Raw genomic sequence first — 21,660 nt, 5'->3', positions numbered from 1 at the left:
ATATATACATATAAATATATGGAGGTCAATCAATGAAATCACACCAAATGGGTGCATAAATTCAGTAACAAAAGGAACATCAACTTGGAAAGATGATAGAATATTCAGTGCTCATGGTTTGGCCATTGCAATTCTGAGGTCAGGGAAACCATAAAAATGTTGAGGTATAGGGTTAGGGGTGCTCAAGACCCCCAAAATATCAACATGGTGGGTCCAGCCAAATGAATTTGACTCAAGTCTTTTCTCAACCAAAGAAAAGCAAAGTTTATTAAAAGTGTGCCATAATGGGTAGACTCTTAAGGAGCCTCAGTATCTGTGACACTTGGACTGGACAAGCCGGCCAGAATCATCTGACACACAGTGAGTCTGTTCTAGATCATTCTCTGGCATTCTCTTTTTTTTCATGGAGGCAAGATGGAGTCTTATATACAAAAAGGTTGTGGGAGGAATCTAGGGGTGGTCTAGAGGAGGAGTTTGGGGAGGGTCTTCAGGAGGAGTCAAATGAGGTCAGATTCCAGTAATGAGGGATTAAGGGTGGGAAAAATCATCTGGAGGAACAAAAGATCTAGAACATCAAAGGAAATCATGAAAAGGTTGAAATGAAAAAGAATGACATTTCCAGACTTCAAACTCACTTAGAAAACAGCAGTTATCAAAACAACATAGAACTGGTTAATAAAAACAGGAAAGAAATTCAATTGAAGACTAGACAAGAAAAATAAGAAATAATTTAACTCAATGAACAGCTTTTGATATTGGTTAAAAAATTGTTGGGAAAACTGGAAAGCAGTATGTAAGAGAAACAGGGCATGGACCAATATTGGCAATGATATGGAAAATGGAACACTAATTTAGTGTTGGTGGAATCATAAAATGATCCAACCATTTGGCAAAGTAATCTGGAATCATGACCAAAGAGTTATTAAAATACCTATACCCTTTGACTAAGCAGTACCATAACTAGGTCTATTTTCAAAGATGATTAGGGAAAAAGGAAAAGTACCTATGTTTTAAAATGTTCACAGATGCTTTCTTTGTGGTGGCAAAGAACTGGAAATTGAAAGGATGCCCATCAGGTGGAGAATGGCTGAACAAGTTGTGGGATATGATGGTGACAGAATACTACTGTTATAAGAGATGATGATGTCAAAGAAAATCATGGTAAGATTTGTATGAAATAACAAAGATCCAAATTAGCAGAACCAAGAGAACATTATATACAGTAACAATGATATTGTTTTAAGAACAACTATGAGCAAATGAGTTATTTTTTGTCTGTTATAAATACCCAAATTAATTATAAAGGCCATATGAAGATGTTATCTGCATCCAGAGAATGAACTGATAAATAGAAGTATGTACAGAAAAATTTTAAATACATTTACCTATTTGTGTCTAATTATAGATATGTCTAGGATGTGAGGGAGGGAAGAAAAAAGAAATTTCAATGATAATTTTGTTGTATATTTAAAAAGAAGAGCAAATTGTGCATAGTAGACTTGCAGTTTCATGTACAATCATCTTTATGGTTCTATGTTATGGAAATGAATGTTTTATTCTATAAATTTTAAAAAATTATTACTTTTTAAAATTAGTCTCTAAAGTCACTCCCAGACAAGAGATTCTGTGGTTTTGCATAAGAGGCAGTGACAAACCACTTACAGGCCTCAAACTTCTCTGTTTTGCCTTCTAGAAATGACCTTCTCTGGTTCTCCTGGTAACTAGGGAAAAGTTTCCCTTCCATCTGCTCTTCTGCTTTCCAATGAGAGAGGAAGAATTGTCATTAATCAACATAATGAATAATGATTTGCACCTGGTACAAAATTTTGTTCTTCCATAGAGACATCAATGACATATGATGCAGACAGTGACTTCTCTTCAACTTGATCACATAATCATGGTTCAGGAGGGAGATGAGCTCAGGGCATCCCATAGCTATAACTATAATAAGACTATCCTCCCTCCCTTAACTCCACACATGCACACTGGGTGCTGCAGCCCATCCCTCATCTACCAGAGATGAATAAGGTAAGTGACTCTTCTTTTTCTCAGCCATAAAGACAGGGAAAGGAAGGGAGTGTGGTTCCAAAAAAGGGAGGAAGAGTCAAAGCAGACTATTCATCATATGAGATCAGTCATCATGTGAGGCCTTCAGTCACATGATTAAAGGAAAATAGCAGCAACTCTGAAGAAGAGCAATATTCACAGAATACAATATAGAATAAAGGGGATGGTAGTTTCTCTATTATCTGCCCCAGTCAGGGGAACATTGGGAAGATATTTTCAGGTCAAGGTCACTTATTAGGAAGGGTATTGAAAGCTAAGGTAAGTTCAGAGGCAGAGGACCACAGGTAAAAAACTGGGTTGACCTGATGACTGTGCAATAAGGGCATGGGTTAAAGCAGGGGTGGGGAACCTTTGGACTCAAGTTCATATGTGGCCCTCTAGGTCCTTGGGTGCAGCCTTTAGAGTGAGTCCACACTTTGCTGAACAAATCCTTTTATTAAGGGGATTTCTTCTGTAAAACTTGGCCTTAGTCTAAAAGCCATACCCAAAGTCCTAGAAGGTCACATGTGACCTTGAGGCTGCAGCTTCTCCAACTCTGGGTTAAAAGTCATTGGAAATGTGTGGTCTGGAGAAGAGGAGACTTTGATAGGGGAAGGGAGCAGAGAGGTAAGAATCAATAACTATCTGTGAGTATTTGTATGAGTTAAGGACCATTCTCTCCTAAACATCTGTTGGCCTCACATGCATTTTTAGAGTCTCAGTAAACTGGAATCTTTCTCTTTTGGACAACAGTCTTATTAAACAGAATGAAGTGAGATGTGACAGATAGACTTGAGAATTCTCAGTGAATAGCTTTAGCTTTTTTTCAATGAAATAGAAGTCAAAGTCTTTTCAGCTAAGAGGGTTGAGGAAAGGGGCATCATGGGAGGTTTGAGGAGGCACAAAACATTGTGAGATAGGTGCTCTGATAGGCAGAATAGGAAATTGATTAGGGAGGGATCACCCTGGTGATCAAAAGGATCACCTTGGTGAAAGGAAGACCCAGTTGATGGAGCCTAAATTTCTAGGGGATGTATTTAGCATGATTTCATGATTTCTCTTCACTTACATTCCTTGGTATATGAATAGGAACAAAGGAGGTAGATAGGGAAGTAATTCAAGATTGGCTTTTAACAAGGTTTGATCAAGTAACTGGACAAGGGGGTAACAGATTCAAGTGGAGAGGAGAGTTTACAGTTGAACTGCTTTACCCAAGAGCAGAGATCATAAAGAGAAGAGAGAAGAATACATAGAAGCACAGTAACCAAGAAAAGCAGTAATGATGGAGACATTCTAGATCATAGTGGGGAAAAAGAAAAAGTCTAAGGGCTGAAAAGCATGAAAAAAGCTGGAATGAAAATAGATTTTGATCAGATAAGAGAAATTTGAAATTTAAGAGCATGGAAGGGGAAAACCCTCTTACAGATCATGACAAGGCCAAGGGGTGGCCATCTTTGTGTATAACTAATATAGATGAGAAGTGAATAGATTGGATAACTGAGAAGTTAGGACATTTGATGGAGCATCAATATGTATGTTCATGTCCCTTACTATGAGAGCATAACTTTGAATGGAACAAAAGAGTGTGAGTCAATAACTAAAGTCATTAAGGAAGGAAGAAAAATCTCCTGGGGGTCAATCAATAATGGTCACCAGGATCTGCATATGCATTTGAATATGCTTCAACAGAGAAGAAATTGCAGAGCAAGGATGGTAGAGGGAGAATCTGGAAGAGGCAATAGGCAGTGAGAACTGTTTGGACAGCAATGAGTTGCAGGCTACGGGGATTAGAAAACGCAGCCAGGAATGGAAAGTCTTCAAGAGGAAACAGCTCTCAGAGAGAGCCAGAAGATGGCATGAGTAATGAAGTAAAGTTTAAGAGAAAGGAAGCTTATTAATTATGGAGCAGGCATTCCAGAGAGCACAGTAGAAGCAGGTAAATATGAAGTGGGATACTGTTGGGGGCGGGGGCAATAAAGAGAATAAGGTATTGGTGTGAGGAAGAAGTGAACAGTGACATCTGGGGCATTGAGTTCATACATCAGCAGGTGGTTATGCAGAAGTACAGGTTTTGTCAGAGTAGTATGCTAGCCATAGAGGAAAGACTCCAGAATATTAGTAGAAAGAGAAGGATGAAAGTCAGCACTAGGATAGCTAGACTCTTAAAGATCCTTCCTTAAGTTCCAGTCTAAGAGCAGGTGATAAGGCTGTGTGTTGAATGGCTCAAACCAGACAACAGCTGTAGCCTGAAGGAATCATGTTAGGAGGTGGATGGGGCTCTGGGGGTATGGAGAAAGCCAAAGACAGAGGGCACAGGTGGACTGCAAGCGTCTAGGGCTCAGTAAGAAGGTTCTAGGTCAGAGCAATCTGAGGCCAGAAGCAGAAGACAGAAGGAGGTAAAGAGCATAGACTAGGGCTGGTGCAGGGAACGGGTAAGGAGAAAGGGAAAAGGGAAGGAACAGTTATGAAGCACCTTCTGTGTGCCAGTCATGTGCTCTGCACTTTACCAATAAGATCTCATGTGATGCTCGCAACAACCCTGGGACAAAGGTGCTGGGCCTAAGTGACTGGAACAGAGTGATAGCTTCATGGAAGGGCAAGGCGACCTGCTTGGCTACAGCACAGAATATGTAAGGAAGAGTAAGAAGCCTTGAAAGGTAAATGAAGATGGACTTTCAATGTCATGGTGAGAAAGATGTATCCTATGCAAAAACAATAGGGAGTCACCAAAGTTTATTTCTCAGAAAAATGACGTGATCTCACACCCTTACTTAAGTATATTTTCAATACACTTGGAGAGATTAGGAGCTTATTGTCCACTTAGAAGAATGTGACAATAGTCCAGGCTCCAGGTGATCTGGGCTTGAATTATGTGATAACTATGTTATTAGACATGAGATTTTATGGACATAGAATCAACAAGGCTTCACATCTCATTGTGTCAGTGAACCATATAAGCATTAGCTATAGGTCTTCTTCCTTCTGTAAAGAACTGAGAATACAAGAAAAAGGAAAGATCCTTCCTCAATAACCTTGCATTCTGAGATGTAGGATATTAAACCAGGTGACTTCTGAGGTCCCTTCCAATTCTCATATTGTGTGATTCTGCTATGTGAAACATGTTACATAAGGAGATGTGCCTGGAAACAAGAATTGACTAGCTCCCCTTTCCTACTTCCTACTCCCTAATCAAACCACAATTGGGTATGTGGTATTCAGTTCATTTTAGGACGGACATTGAAAACAGGAGCTCACCCAAGAAGGGAAACATAGAAGCTTGAGGGAACACAACTTGCCAAATTCATGACCATGGCAAGGGCAGATTTTCATACAAAATGTAGATTTTAGGCTGGAAATAGAGAATATGATAAAGATAAAAAACAATTAATGTTAGTGTAAATTCAAGATTTCCCAAGAACTTGACAACTCTTATCTCATTTGATTCTCACTACCGCCCTGGAATGTGAATAGTATTTATCATCTCCATTTTGGAGATGAGAAAAGAGACAAAGCAAAGGAAAGTGCCTTGCCAAGGATCGCACAAGTGACTAAAGTAGGATTCAAACTCAGATCTTCTTTATATCAAGTCCAGCGTTCTATGTCAGCTAGCTGCTGGATATGACAATTAATAGCTGTGTGAGTATTGGAATAATTGTGATGTTACCTTTACTAAGGTAACCACATTCAATGGAAGGAGAGTTGATGAGTACAAGATGTAGATGGGCATATTTCCATCTAATATAAGAAAGATATGCCAATAGTTGAAGCTCTCACAAAGTGAAATGGGAGATAATGGATTCCCCAGTACTAGACATCTTCAAACATAGGCTCAACGATGGCATAGAAGGGTTTTGTGCTCAGGAATGGTGTGGGACAGCTATCATCAGAGGTAGCATCACCTTTGAGCTCCTAGGATTCTGGGAATGCTGGGGTCATAACAGTGGATATGGAAGACAATTCAGTGTTGTACAAGTTGGGGAATCTAAAGATAGATGCCAAAGGGACCCCATTCCCAGAACAGCCCCAAGACATATTATGACCATGTTTTCTATCCTAGTTAATTCTGGTGAAATCAAAGGAAGAAACCAGGCACTGAATCTGGGATTACCAAAGAGGAAAGAAACTCAAACTTTGCTCTGATCCCTGTGTAAGTAGTCTCTTACTATTAAAATACAAGATGCAGGAAAGATAGTATTTGTATTTTTATCCCTCTCCTCAAAAGGCCTGGAATATAGTAAGTGAATTTTAATTGCTTCCTTATTGATCTGTGAATTATAGAACCTCAGAATTAGAAGGGAGGTCAGCAATCATCCTTAGCAACAATCTACAGCATACCAGACAAGTGCTCATTTTTTGTTTGAAACTTTTGTTTGAAGACCTCTAGTGAGGAGAATGCCCTACTTTGAAAGAGTATATTCAACTTTGAGTTAAGCCTAATTGTTAGAAAACTTTTTTCCCCTTCAACCAAGGCTAAGTCAGTATCTCTGTACCTTCCAACTCTCCTGATGCTAACTCCTAAAGCAAAACAGAAGTCTAACACCTCTTCCACTTGACAGCACTTCAAATAGTAGAAGACAGCAACCATGCCCCACCCAGAAAGTCTTCTCCAGGTAACACAACTACAATTCTTTTACCTGATATTCCCATGGCATGACCTAAAGACTGCTTACCATCCTCTATTCACACATCTGAATACTCTCTACGTTATCAAAACTGTTTCTAAACTGTATGGATGAAAACAAGAGGCACATATGAATAGAGAGAAAATGTGTCTATTCTCAGGTGCAAGCATAGTTGGTCCAGACTTAAGATTTGATTGGTGGAGGAAACTCAGTGAGAAAACTCCTTTTATCAGTGTAAGTCAACTACTCTCAAACTTCTCAAGGCTTTCTATATGCCAAGCAGTGAGGATATAAGACAAAAAAAAAAAGACATCTCCCTTTCTGAAGAAGCTTGCATTCCAAGTTTTAGTAATATTGCTTTCACCTGCTTTGTGAAAGGAAAAATCTGAATGTGTCACAGGCAGTCCTCTAGTAAACATGCATCTATTAACAGCATGCAATGGGTCAGACTAGCTGTTGCTCACTTGTTCAGTAGTGTCTGACTCTTCTTGACCCCAAAGACCAGAGTACGCCTTCTGTCCTCCACTATCTCTGCAAGTCTGTCCAAGTTCATGTTCATTGTTCCCATGATACTTTCTATCCATCTCATTCTCTCCCATCCCCTTTTTCTTTGACTTTTCCCAATACGAGACTCTTCTAATGAATCCCCATCTTCTCATTAGGCGTCCAAAGGAGTTCAACTTCAGCTTCAATATGTGAACTACCAGTAAATACCCTGAATTAATTTAAGTACCAACTGATTTGATCTCTTTGCTGCCCAAGGGACGCTCAAAAGTCTTCTCAAGCACTATTATTCAAAAGTGTTTACTTGGCAGGGCTCAGTTTTTCTTATAGTCCAACTCTCACAACAATCCATTACTAATGGAAAAAAAAACTTAACTCTAACTATACAGACCTTTATCAGCAAGGTGATATCTCTGCTTTTTAGTATGCTATTCAGATTTACCATAGCTTTCCATCCAAGGAGGAAGTGTCTTTTAATTTCTTAGGTACAGTCACCAACTGTGATGATTGATCTTTGAGCCCAAGGACATTAGATCTGACACTGCTTCAATTTCTTCTCCTTCTGTTTGCCAGGAAGTGATGGGACCAGTTGCCAAGATCTTAGTGTTTTTGAGGTTAAGCTTTCAAGCCACCTTTTATACTCTTGACTTTCATCTTGATCAGGAGGCTTCTTAATTCCTCTTCATTTTCTGCCATCAGAATGATCTCATCTACATATCTGGGATCATTAATTTTTCTTCTGGCAACTTTGATTCCAGCTTTTGATTCATCTAGCCTGTTATTTTGCATGATGTACTCTACATATCAGTTAAAAAAATAAGGTGACAGCATACAGCCTTATTTTATTCCTTTCCAATCTTAAACTAATCAATTGTTCCATGTTCATTCTAACTGTTGCTTCTTGACCCACATGCAGGCTCCTCAGGAGATGAGTTAAATGGCAAGGTATTCCCATCTGTTTGAGGACATACCACATTTTCTTGTGATTCATACAGTCAAAAGTTTTAGTGTAGTCAATGAAGCAGAAATGGATGTTTTTCTTTATCCATATTCCAGAAAATATTAGAAGGAAAAGATGGGGGGTGGCCAGGGAGCACAGCAAGTAAGAGCACCAGCTCCAGTGTCAGGATGACCTGGGGATCGAATCCAGGCTCAGACACTTAGCACCCACCCAGAAACACCTGGCCATGTAACCTTGAGCAAGTTACTTAACCCCCACTGCATAAAAAAAGAAGAAGAAGAAGGAAAAGATGGGGGGAAAAACAGGATCTCTGACCTCAAGGAATTCATATTCCAATGGATTAGACAACATGCCAACAATTATGTAGAAACAAGATTCTATGGAAAGGTAATCTTAGAAGGAAGGCACTGGGGAAACGGGGAGCCAGAAAAGGCTTCCTACAGAAAGAAGAATTTGAGGTGACTGAAGAAGATAGTAGGTGAAGGTGAACAGGGATAAGATGCTAAGAATGGAGACAGTTAAAAAGCATGGGGTAAGGAAGTGGAGTGAAGCATGTGAGGAAAAAGCAAGAAAGCAGCTTGTTTGTAGACCCCAAGAAACAGTGTAAGATGACTGGGAAGGAAGGAAAGGGCAATCCTATAAAAATCTTTGAAAGCCAAAAAGAACAAGATTTGAAATTTTATCATGGAAGTAACAGGGAACCACTGGAGGTTACTGAATAGGAAATTACCATGCCCAGTATTCAGCCCAGTGCTTAGGAAAGATCACTTTTATGGCCAAGTGAAGTATGGATTGGAATTGGGAGAGACTTGAGAAAGGGAGATCAACTAGAAGGTTATTGCATAGTTCAGGTGGTGAGAGATTGTTTCACTATGCTGAAAATAAGAGGATCTACATCTATATGTACATATATATGTGTGTGTGTATACATATAGATGTATACACACACCAAGAGATACTGAAAAAGTAAAGATGCTAAAACTTAGCAACAGATGGATTATGTGAAATGAGTTCAAGAGAAATGTCGAAGATGACACCTAAATTGCAAGCCCTGGTGCCTGGGAGGATGGTAGTACCCTCAATAGGAATAAAGTAGTTCAGAAGAGGGGAGTGTTTGAGAGGAAAGATAATGATTTCTGTTTAGGTGTGATGAGTTTAAGATGCCCGTGATGTCCAAATGTAAGTTAAAGATGTGAGACTGGAGCTAAGGGGAGAAGTTGGGGTTGCATATATTGATGAGAATCATCAGCATAGAGATGACAATTATACCCATAGGAGGTGAAGAGATCACTGAGCAAGATGGTAGAGTTGAAGAAGAGAAGAAAGCCCAGAAAAGCACTTTGGGGAAGCCCCACAATTGGGCATTACCTAGATGAAGAGAGGAAAGTCTATAGGATAAAAAAAAGAAAAAAACTATAGAAGAGAAAACATAATGGAGAAGGTCAAAAGCTGGAGAGCTAAAGAAGGCAAGAGTTTAAGAGAAGACCATTAGATATGGCAATTAAGGGATCATTGGTAACTTTGGAGAGATCACTTGAATCCAGATGAATCCAGACCACTCCACTTACTATGCCTCTCATACATTCAAATGATATCACATCCCCATATTGTCTAAGAATGCATTGGTCACATACTACGTATGTCTCTTACCTTATCTGTCATTCTGGAAGTCTGATCCTGGACAAGTTATTTAACCTCAGTGACACAAACTACTCTCTAATACTGTAACAGAACAAATAACAGTAAACAAAGACTCCTCAAGATAATTTTCCTCTGCCAAAGAAATTGTCGCATTGCATCTCAATATGTGAATATGTATATTCACATATATATACACATCCATATATGTAGTATAATACATTTGTATTACATGCATACATGCATTTGTATTATATGTACACATGTATAGACAGAGGATGGAAAGTGGAAGGAGAGAGAGGGAGACTAAAAAAAGCTTTAAGAATTATGACATGTTTTATATCCTCATCAAGATTTCCCTTCACTAGGCAAACTGGTCAATGGAACAAATCCCGGCCAGTGCAGGTTGTTGTATAACCCATTATCTAAGTATGGTTAAGTGTTTAGTCTGTAGCCCCTACTGTGGTGACTCCTGCCCTACACCAATGAAGTCACATTCAGGCCCAAATACATACATGCACACATATATGTTTGTGTATAAATTTGTGTATATATGTATAATCATATATACATGTAGTATATAATCACGTATACATATATAACACATTGGAGAGAGTACTTCACTAACTCCAAAATGCTTCCCTGAAAATATACTTATGCAGAACTATTATTATCACCATACTACAGATATTAAAAAATCAACCTTAGACACATTAAGCAAGTTGCCCAAGATTTGAATTCAAGTCAGGTCTCCTGACTTGAAGGTTAGATATCTTCCCATTAAATCATATTGTTGTCTTAAACGTTCATTGCCCCAGAGTTACAAAAGAACTTGTGAGGCCTCAACTAATGTGTTTCCTTTGAGAGGGAAATATCATTGCAATAAAGCTATCACTCTGTATAAGGATCTCTTACTTCTACTCACTTCACCTTGCATCATTTTATGTAGGTCTTCTGCTCTTTGTTTGTTTGTTTTTTGGAGGGCAATTGGGGTTAAGTGATTTGCCCAAAGTCACACGGCTAGTAAGTGTGTCAAGTGTCTGAGATGTAGGTTTCCTTAGATTTTTCAGAAACCATTCCCTTCATCATTTCTTAACACAATAGTATTACACCACAATCATATACCACAACTTGTTCAGTCATTCCTCAGTTGATGGGCATTCCCTCAATTTCCAGTTCTTTGCCACCACAAAAAGAGCTTCTATAGATAGATTTGTACTTGGAGATCTTTTTCCCTTCTTATCTCTTTGGAACACAGATTTTAATAGAAATATTGCTAGACAAAAGGGCATGCCCAGTTCCGTATCCTTTGGTGCATACCTCCAAATTATTCTACAGAATAGTTAGACTTGTTAATAATTCCACAAAGAGACCATTATTGAACGAATTTTTCCCACATCCCCTGCACCAGTATTTATCATTTTTATATGTATGAGGTAGCACCTCAGAGTTTTTTTAATTTGTTTATCTCTCATCAATGCCAATTTAGAGAATTCTTTCATTTAACTAAAGATAGCTTTGATTTATTTTCCTGGATACTGTGAATTCATATCCCTTAACCATTTATCAACTGAGGAATGGCTCTTATTTTTATGTTTGACTCATTTTCTTATATATTGGAGAAATAAGGACTCTATCAGAAAAAGCTGATGAAAAATAATGTGATATTATATCATTGTTACAGTACCTTTTCATAAAATAAAGTTCCCCTAATTATTTCTTTCAACTGGATCAATTTTTGCTTTTGCTTTATTGGAGATCATAACTACAACCCCTGCTTCTTTTAGTCAGTAGAAGTATAATACCTTCTGCTCCAGCTGCTTATTTTAACTCTGTGTATGTATTTCTGTTTCAGATGTGTTTCTTATAAACAATATAATATTGGATTCTGCTTTCTAATTCATTCTACTATCCACTTCCATTTTACAGATGAGTTCATCCCATTCATATTCACAGTTATGATTTCTAACTATGTATTTCCATTCTTTTCTTCCCTTTCTTTTTACCGCATTGCTCCTCAAAAGTCTGTTTTACTTCTGACCACTGTCTCCCTTAATTAACCCTCCCTTTATTCAGCTCCCTTTCTTTTAACCCTTTATTTTCATATTTCTCTCTTGAATAAGACAGGTTTCTATACCCAACTGAGTTAATAGATATACATCTAGATATAGATTCCTCCCTCTTTGAACTAATTTAGCTGAGTGAGGTTCAAGTATTGCCCATCGCCACTCCTCCTCATTCCCCTCTCCACTGTAATGCTTTTCTAGTGCACTTCTTTAATGTGATATAATTTCCCCATTCTTCCTCATCCTTTCCCCTATTCCCAATGCATCTATATTTCTCAGCCCTTCATTTTGTAGATCATCAGAACATAATCATCTCATCCACCTGCACTCTGTCTATGTAGATTCTTTCTAAGTACCCTAATAATGACAAACTTCTTAGGAGGTATATGTATAATCTTCCCATGTAGAAATGCAAAATGTTTAACTTTATTGAGTCCTTTGTGATCTGTCTTTCTTGTTTACTTATTAATGTTTCTCCTGAGTCTTGTGTTTGAATGTCAAATTTTTGATTCAGCTTTGGTATTTTCCTCAGCATTGCTTGAAAGCCCTATGATTCGTTAAAGAGCCATCCTCCATCCCCCTGAAGGATTATCCTCAATTTTGCTAGGTAGGTTATTCCTGGTTGTGATTCTTTGCCTTCTGAAATATCATATACCAAGCCCTATACTCCTATAACATAGAAGCTGGCAAATTATGAATGATCCTGACTGTGGTTCTATCATGTCTTGGGCTAAAAAATGTCTCACCCTTACCTTTAGTTCATTCTGCTGCTCCAAAATTTGACTTGAGGTATTATTTTCAAGTTGTGGAGAGGACAATTCTGAGTGATTTTGGCTGGGTTCCTATCTCTACTCTTCAGTCTTAGCTCTGCATGCTTATCTCTTTCTATTCCATTCCATTTTCCTCATGTTATAACCAAAAATGACTGCTCTACATAGCAAGATTATCCATATGAATCTGGAAGGGACCTCTGAGGTCACCCAGCACAGGCCTTTCATTATCCAGAGGAGGAAACAAGAGAGTGTAGAAATTTTAAAAGTACAATCATGGCTTCTAAATCTCTATTTAATGCTCCTCCCGCTGTGCCAGGCTCCCCTACCTTCACCTATTACTGTGCTTCGCTGAAGCGGTCACCCATGTTTAGAAGGGAGGACCATTCCCTCCTGTATGAATTTCCATCAAGCACCCTATGGAACACAAGAGATCTAGCTAACATGCCTCAAAAATCTGCCTCTAGTTTGTGTTTGTGTTTGAGTGTGTTTTTGTACATGCATGCATGCACATGTTTTTCTCATATCAGACACGAGGGATCCAATTAACAACAATAATAATATGAAAATCGTTCCTCTATTATGTCATATATTTTTTTTATAAAATAGAGATTCTTAATACAAATTACCAATTGAATCGTTTAAGTAAACTCCAGATAAGAAAATTTTCCTCTCACAATTGGTCAGAGTGTGGACTTCCATTTTACAGGTGAGTTCATCCCATGTATAGTTTTTTATAACTGCCAATTAATTATTATATCACCGCTTTTTTGCCCACCATCTATAAACAAAACATTCACATAGCATGCAATCAAAATTATCTTCCAGAAGACAAATCTCATCATTAAAGTACAAACAAAAAGTAAACAAAACTTTAAAAAAAATAAAATACATAAGGTCAGCAAGAAATTTACATGTATGGCTTTGGGCAAAACCTTTTTTCTGTAATATTATATAAACTTATTTTGTATATGTATTCATATGACACATAGAATGCTTTCAATATTATTTTGTATCTGTAATCAAAATTTTATTTTTTTCCCTTTCCATTTTATTCACTGGGAACCTCTCTATCTGTTCTTTGGTCTCAAAGTCTTCTCCATCATGGGACTTTGGGAGGATCGTGAACAACAGCGCTAATAAGCCCCAACTCTTCAGTCACCCTTAGGATATCAAAGGAAGAACCAGCCAGTCATCGTCTGGGTACCCCAGACCAAGAGTGAAAATTGAAACTGAGGGAGCAATCCAGAGGAGAAGGGGTTACACAAGGAGTATCTCAGTTTAATTTCTAAGCAATGCAATTAAAAAGGGTTAAGTGCCCATTATGCCCAAGGTACTCTTCTTGAGGCTGAGGAACATAAAAGGACAGGGTAGACAGAAGTCATGGTTAAAGTCACAGTTAAACTAGAACTGAGATGTAAAACTTGCTCCCCACAGGCCCCATGCAGCCAGCAAAACTTTCAAGTGCGACCTGAAACTGTTTGAAATGTAATTGGGAAATGTTTAACGAAAAGGATTTTTTAAAGTACTACAACATGGATAACTCAGATTTGTGCAATGTGCAAACTGCAGGGATCCATTTCTATTTGAATTTGACATCACTGGATTAGAAGACGACAAAGATCCCTTCTGACTAATATTCCATAATTCAGAGATAAAAGACATATGGTAACATGAATACCTTTGACTCAGCTCTTTTCCCTCTTCTTATTCCCTCACAAAAGGACTACACAAAGGTTTTTGGCCTATGTATTGGACTCATTTGGTCCTTCACTAACAAGATCTGCAGAACACAGTGAAAGAGAATCTGTGGTGCAAATTGCAGAAGACTAATTTTTACCTTAATTAGAGACTATTACTTTGAGTAGCTGGAAATAGAAAAATGCCAGTCCTAGAAGAAATCTTCCGTCTCTGTAAGTGACTTTAGCTCTATCTCCTGCTCCCAATATTGGTCTAAGTTAGAGGAATTGTTGAATAAGGGTTTGAGCAAGAAAAAGACTGTGTATCTTTCCTAAAATAGTTATATACAACATAATAGGTATAGGAATGAGCCAGCTGTAGTGTTTTGAGCCTCTCCTATGGACTGGAATACCAAAATATGATAGTCACACAACTTTTTTGTGTCCTCTCTGGATTTTTCTGCCTGAAGTGTTTTGTGTTTTTAAGATACATAGAATGCTTTCAAAAACCTTCTGCCTTGGAATTGCTTTTCTTGCTGTAACAACAGTAGGCACTATAGCAAACTTCTCCCTCTTTACCTTTTATATGTTAAATGTCCTTGCTGGACACAAGATGAGTTCTTTAACCTGTATTTTCACCCAGTTGACCTTGGTGAATTTCACTATGCTTGTTAGCAAGGGAATCCCACAAATATTACAGGGTCTGGGATGGAACTGTTTTCTGAATGATGTTGGGTGTAAAGTTGTATTTTACCTTCGCAAAGTGAGTGAGAGCCTTTCAATTTCCTTGACATCCCTCCTGTGTGCCTTGCAGGCCTTCACCATCAGCCCCAGTAATTCCAGGTGGACAGAGTTCAAAGTTAAAATCAAGCAACAGACCACTCCCTCCTATCTCTTCTGTTGGATCCTCAATCTGCTGGTGGAAATTCCTGTGCCATTACATGTAAGAGGCCCAAGAAGCAGCAACAACATTACAAATATATTTGATATTGTGTTTTGTACTTCACAAGAGACTAGAAGTGCTTATTTGATATTAGCCTCTTTTAGAAATGTGCTTTGTCTAGGGCTCATGGTCTTAACCAGTGGCTACATGGTGCTTCTCCTACACAAACACCGCCAGCACATGCAGAAAATTCAGAGTACCAACCTCTCAACCAGAAGGCATCCTGAGATCAGAGCCACCCGAACCATCCTTTTACTCATGAGCACATTTGTCAGCTTTTATGCACTCACCTCCATTTTTACTCTTTTTATCACTTATTTTAACCAAAAATCTCCCTGGATGTTGCCTACTGCTATCTTCCTGTCACTATGTTACCCAACCATCAGTCCCTTTGTATTGATCCCTGGAACTCTCAGGAATCCCTTAAATGTCTGGGTCAAAAAAAAATCCTCATTCTCACACTGGTCTCAACTGTACACATGGAGGCATCAGTAAGACTTCACTCCCTGCCTCCTCAAAATTCTTGAAACTGGGAGTAAGACCCAAAGATGCTTTTAATCTAGAAAGATCAAGTAAAACCAGAATCTCATTATGATAACATCAAAGTCACAGCAAAGCTTAAACAGACTTCATAGACCCTATAGTAAAACTCAAAGGCAAAGAAGGGTGCCTCTGGGAATAAGCAGAATAGCTTTAATTCTTTTTCCATGTGATACCTCTTCAGATATATGAAGAAGGCTATCATTTTCCCACTTAATCTTCTCTCTTCCAGGCTTAATATCTCCACTCACTTCAAGTGATCCTAACGTGATCAGGAAGACACTTACTTACTATTCTGGTTACCTTCTTCCTGATGTTCTCCAGTCTTTCAGGAATCTACTACAGTACTCCATAATGTGGTTTGACCAGTACAGATTATAATAGCCTTATCATGAATACTATGCTTCTCTTACTGTATTCTAAGATTGAATCACTTTTTCTGGCTACCACATAATGCTCATTTTGATCTTTTAAGCAATGAAGAAACTCCAGCTTTTATTTGTATATACTGCTGTCTAGCCATGTAGACTTCATCTTCTTCTGATGTTAATTTCTGAACCTATTAGGAAAATGGCACTTGTGTTGCTATTACATTTCACCTTATTTTGTAATACTAAGGACATTCCCCACAAATGGGCCACCAGCAAATCTTCTCCAAGTTCAAGGTGCTATCTGAATGAACACCCCCATTAAATCCATAGTGGATGAACACTAACCAAAATGTTTCCTTTTATCAGCCAGCCAAATGAAACACTACTTCAGACTCACTGGCATTAATAAGCAGCATGTCACGATGTGAAAAGAAAAGATTCCCCCAAGCACAAATGGATTAATTTCACAGAAGTTGAGATACCATCTTTCAGAAAAAAATAAACATAATGGAAGCATGTAACCAGAAAACATACATGGAGGACGTATTTCATATTAGAAGTATGGACCCCACATGTGGTGAAGATGTTGTTAATGTGTGTGTGCCTCAAAGGGAGGCAGATTAGATATCTCTAGTCTATTCTCCCCCCACCCTTCTACAAGGGAGATTTTTGTTCCTGTTAGGAGGGTAAGCAAAAGGTTAGGGCTAAGATCATTCTTTTTCTCCCCAAAGGGAGGGGGGGGGTATCACATTATAACTATGTTTATCTGACCTTCAAGTGTTATTTACCTAGGGGATAAGATCAGGTCCCATCTAACTTTTGCTCATTTTGTCATATTGTGGGAAGGATGACCACAAGCTCATCATTCAAGGCTTGACACCTTTTCCACCTATTACCAGTACCACAGTGAGCACATAGCAAATAGTCACAAAACCCATTTATCCAAATTAGAGAAAAGCCCAAATCAGAGAAGGTATATTTCAGATAATATTTACCAAACAATACAGAGTGAAAGAGCTTTTCCCATTGGGAGAAAGGTAGCTCAGGTCAACCAAAAGAGGAGGACCTGGATCTCATTCAAGAGAAAACTCCTCAAAGTCCCCAGAGAAGCAGATTGGGAACAGGGACATGATGAAGGCTTCCTATACCTCACATGTCTCCCATAGTCTTTTTCATCATCAACCTGATGTGGGGTTGGACTATTCCATCTTCTCTCTGAAAACTGGAAGCCAATTCAATGCTATGCTTGAAGATTCACATTTTGACCATTCCCATAGGAATTTTCAGTCCCAAAGTGAGAATTGGTTGATATTTGAAGCTCTAGCCTCTGATCACCTTTACTCTGTGCCCCCCCCCCAACCCAGGACAGGATCTTCACCTCCACCAATAAGAAAGAGTCATATATCAACGGGCTTTGAACCCATACTTATTGGGGGCAGTGAATAGAGTATCAGCCCTGAAATCAGGAAGATCTGAGTGAAAATCTGACCTCAGGCACTTAACACTTACTAGCTGTGTGACCTAGGGCAAGTCACTTAACCCAAATTGCCCTGCCTCCCCCCCCTCCAAAAAAAAAACAGACACACACCTATGGTAAATGCATAGTGAATAAATATGTACAATGGGGCATATGAGAAGAACCCATGTAGATAGGGCATACATATGAGGAAATATGTGCAAAAGGCATATGATGTTATGTGATCATACTGTTCCATACCCCCTACTCCTGGGCATCATATCTCTGCTATTCAATAGACATCAACTCATCTCACCATGAGGTCATAAAATCATCTCATCAGGGTGTATCTTTTCAACAATTCATCCCACAGTCTTTGTCTCTGGATTTTCGGTCACACTGTTGTCTCAGTTATCATCTGGGCTTTAGTTCTTCGGCACCATATTTCTATGGGTTCCATTACTAAGGGGTATTTCCTAGACAGTCTCTCCCTGACAGGTGCAAGTTAATCCTCTTTTAATGTATAGTCAAGGCTGCAAGCCATCTCACCTATCCTAGTAGGTAGCAGCAAAAGTCAGAACAACACTGGCTATGCTCAGTCTGTTATTGTTTCGTGTCCCTGCTTGGTGATGATTTGAGATTGTGATGAACTAGGCCCAACTTAAGCTCTTCAAGTGCCTCAAGTTCAAAATAGAAACTAAATGAGATATTCATAAACCATTAAATAATTATCTAAAGGATGTTTTCTTAGCCAGTCCAGAAAAATGATGTTTAGCAAGGATATAATAAATCAAAAGGTGTTGATAAACCATATACTATGGATGAGACTGTGCTGTTATTAAGATAAAAAGAAAAGAAAAAAAAACAGTCCTTGTTCTCTGAGAACTTACATTAATTCCGTTGGATACCTCTGCCTTGCCCTTGTGTTGGACATAGCGGTGTACTGATAAGAAGCCTGTGGAAAGAGCTGGCTCCTTGTTTACTTTCTTTTTATTTAGGCCACCAGGAATCTATGTCAGTGGTGTTATCGTTACTTCACTAAGATAATTAAATTTCAAGGAGGGTTTTATAACCTTGCACAGAAAAACTAGCTTAATCTATATAGGGAATGGGTGGGGCTATAGCGGGGCTATAGGATATTGATCCTACAACATGTATCTTTGGTCCCGGACAACTTTCTGAAGACATGAGACTATTAAATCATTCATTATTATGAGTCTGTATCTCCCAAAATTCCTTCCCTTTTTTCTATGCCTAAAAGGAACAATAGGTAGCTATGTGGAGATTGAAACTCCAGGGATTGAATCTCTCCCATGACCTTAAATGATTAACATACACATAAAGCTAGGGTGAGAAGAAATGCTCGGCAAAGGGAGCAAGGCCAACACTCTACCCCACTGGGATAAGAATAAATGGCAAGTTGTATGATCTGAATAGCAGAAATGATTAGCAGAATAGAGACAATTTAATTTATCATGGCAAATCTCTGAATAACTAAAAGAGAAAACAACAGATTGGGAAACAAACACAATGAAGTGAAGAACTCTGGGGGAAAAAAAGAAGAAAAAATCAATAATGTTTAAAAAAAAAAAAGAAAGTATAATCTTTATACTGTAAAACACTTTGCTATTAATGTGCCAAACTGAGAATCATAGGCTTCTCAGGGAAAAAAAATTACAGGTCAAAAAGCAATTTTTCCCTTGTGAAGAAACTCTCCTGACTGCCAGTCAGCGTCAACCAGTGGTCCTAGAATCTCTCAAAAACAGGACACATCTCAAAAAGGATGTTTACACACCTACTCAGGAACACACAGTAGAAAATCCACAAGTTTGCTTAGTTGAATCCCCTCAATTTAGTTGCCATGTGACCACAGTTGCTAAGGAACAGCCTTCTCCACCTCTAAGGGGAAGCCCTAGTCACATAATGCCACGTGGAGGGTCAAGGGAAGAGAAGAGTAAGAGTGGAGTCATTCCTTTTGTAGTGTTTCATGGAGTCATTGGATCTCCCTGCTTAGCAGCCATTAGTCAGGTATTAAATATTCACTAAATGCCTACTATGTGCTAATAACTGTGCTAAGCACTGGGGATATAAACAAGAAAAAATAAAACATTTCCTGGGGGCGGAGCCAAGATGGGGAGTAAAAGCAGGAACTTGCTTGAGCTCTCAATCCAACCACATCCAATACCCATAAAATATGACTCTGAACTAATTTTTGAGCTACACAACCCACAAAGTGACAGAGAGAAACAAATCTCCCACTGAAGGCAGCCTGGCAGGCCAACAGGAAGGGTCTATCACACCAGGCTGCGAGCCAAGCATAGTCTCACACGAGCCACACAGGCCCACACCAGCGGCCATGACCGGACAGAGCAGAGTTCAGGAGAGTGAATCACTGGCAGCTGCCACAGTTTCCAGACTTCTCAACCCATAAACACCAAAGAGAAAGTAAAAGGTCAGTGGGGAACCCTGTTGATGCTGGGTGAGAGAAGAGCATGGTCCAGGCTCTGCCCCCCAGGCGGTGGAGGTCACCAAGGCTGTAATTGCTGCCACTGCTGCTGCTTCTGGCTCCAGGCCTATAGATCGTAGGGGGACCAAGTGACTGTCCAGATGGCATTTGCAGGAATCTCTCTGCTGGCAATGAGGTAGGATCCTCTTGCCTTGCCCTGCTTGGATCTAGGTCTCAGTCTTGGGTGGTGTCCTAGGGTGAGGAGCACTGGTGTGGTAGAGCTTGTTGAGGCTGTGGAGAGCCAGTCCTCCTCACAGTTCTCAGGCAGGTGCCTAGAAGAATCTCTGACAAGAGCTGCACAAAACCCCAGAAATTTGGGACACAGCAGTCTCCACTCTGGAAGCAGAGTTCTACCATGGCAAAGAGCTCAAAAGTCAAGTAATTGGCTGGCAAGATGAGCAAACAGAGGAAAAGAAATCAGACTATAGAATCCTTTTGTGGGGACAAAGAGGAATAAAACATAGAACCAGAAGAAGTCAACAAAGTCAAAATTCCTGCATCAAAAAACTCCAAGAAAAATATGAACTGGTCACAGGCTATGAAGGAGCTCAAGAAGGGTTTTAAAAATGGAGAGACAAGTCTGACAATCACAAGAATTAAAATTTAAATATAATTCCATAATATTCAGAAAGGTCAAGTCATTCTACTATTCTGTGCATCAATTTCCTTCTATTTGAAATGAAAGGGGTGCACAGTGAATAGGGCCCTGGGCTTGGAGTCAGATTTCAAATCCTGCTTCAGATAATTATTATGTGGCTCTGAGTAAGTGACTTAATCTATCTCAACATTAATAATATTATCACTAATATTATTACTACCTAATGATCCCTTGTGCTCATATTCTGATTCTTTGACATTATTGACACTTTCAATATCTGCCAGAGATCCTGGCTAAGAGTTGAGAAATAGTGTTGGATTTCAGGGCCTGAATCTTCCTATCCAGAAAGGAATAAAAGCTAAAGTTGTCTCAACAGGATTCACACTCAGAACAATTCTCTCTGTCTGTCCCTGGAGCATGGAAAGAGGATTTTAGATGACTTATCTCCAAATTCTTGTCCATGATAAAGGAATGAGCCTCAGAGACTGAGGAAGCAGGTTCAGTCCCATTACAGACTCATAATGAAGGTCCAGAGCCCATGGAAGTGTATGGGTAAATTGATAAGAAGCAACATCACACTTCCCTCAGAGACCATTGTTTCACCTTCCTTGCATGACCCTATCTGAACTTCCCAGAGATTAAATATTTTTCCCCTAGCAGTTTCCATCCGATGAATTTGGAAACTCACTAACAGTAATTTTTAAAAGTGATTTACATCAGGCAAAAAGGTAGCTTTCATACAGGTGGGTCATATACAGGACACAAAGACCACAGTTCTGGGAGACCTGAGCTTAGGGAATTACCATCTCTATAACTTGGACTAGGTTACCCCAATATGGCCTCATGTGGCAGAGCAAAGTGCAATGGAAGGAAGGTATAGAGAGGAAGATTTCAAGTTAATAAACCTAATAGTCAGAGAGGTTCTCGTGGGAAGCATCACTGAAGGTCTTCAAACACAGT

General features: G+C 39.1%; 1 protein-coding gene across 1 annotated transcript; it reads left to right on the top strand.

Moving 5' to 3' along the window:
• Positions 1-14,782: 14,782 nt before the first annotated feature.
• On the top strand, positions 14,783-15,724 carry LOC138160154 (vomeronasal type-1 receptor 4-like). Its single transcript, XM_069086695.1, has one exon. The coding sequence runs from the start codon at positions 14,783-14,785 to the stop codon at positions 15,722-15,724; it is 942 nt and encodes a 313-aa protein (XP_068942796.1).
• The last annotated feature ends 5,936 nt before the right edge of the window (positions 15,725-21,660 follow it).

The sequence above is a fragment of the Petaurus breviceps genome, unplaced genomic scaffold (genome assembly GCF_028583685.1).
Source record: "Petaurus breviceps papuanus isolate PSGF00001 unplaced genomic scaffold, PetGlider_PUasm1.0 180, whole genome shotgun sequence".
Lineage (NCBI taxonomy): Eukaryota > Metazoa > Chordata > Mammalia > Diprotodontia > Petauridae > Petaurus > Petaurus breviceps.
Note: the sequence above shows the minus strand (reverse complement) of the source record. Positions and strands in the feature narration are given on the sequence as shown.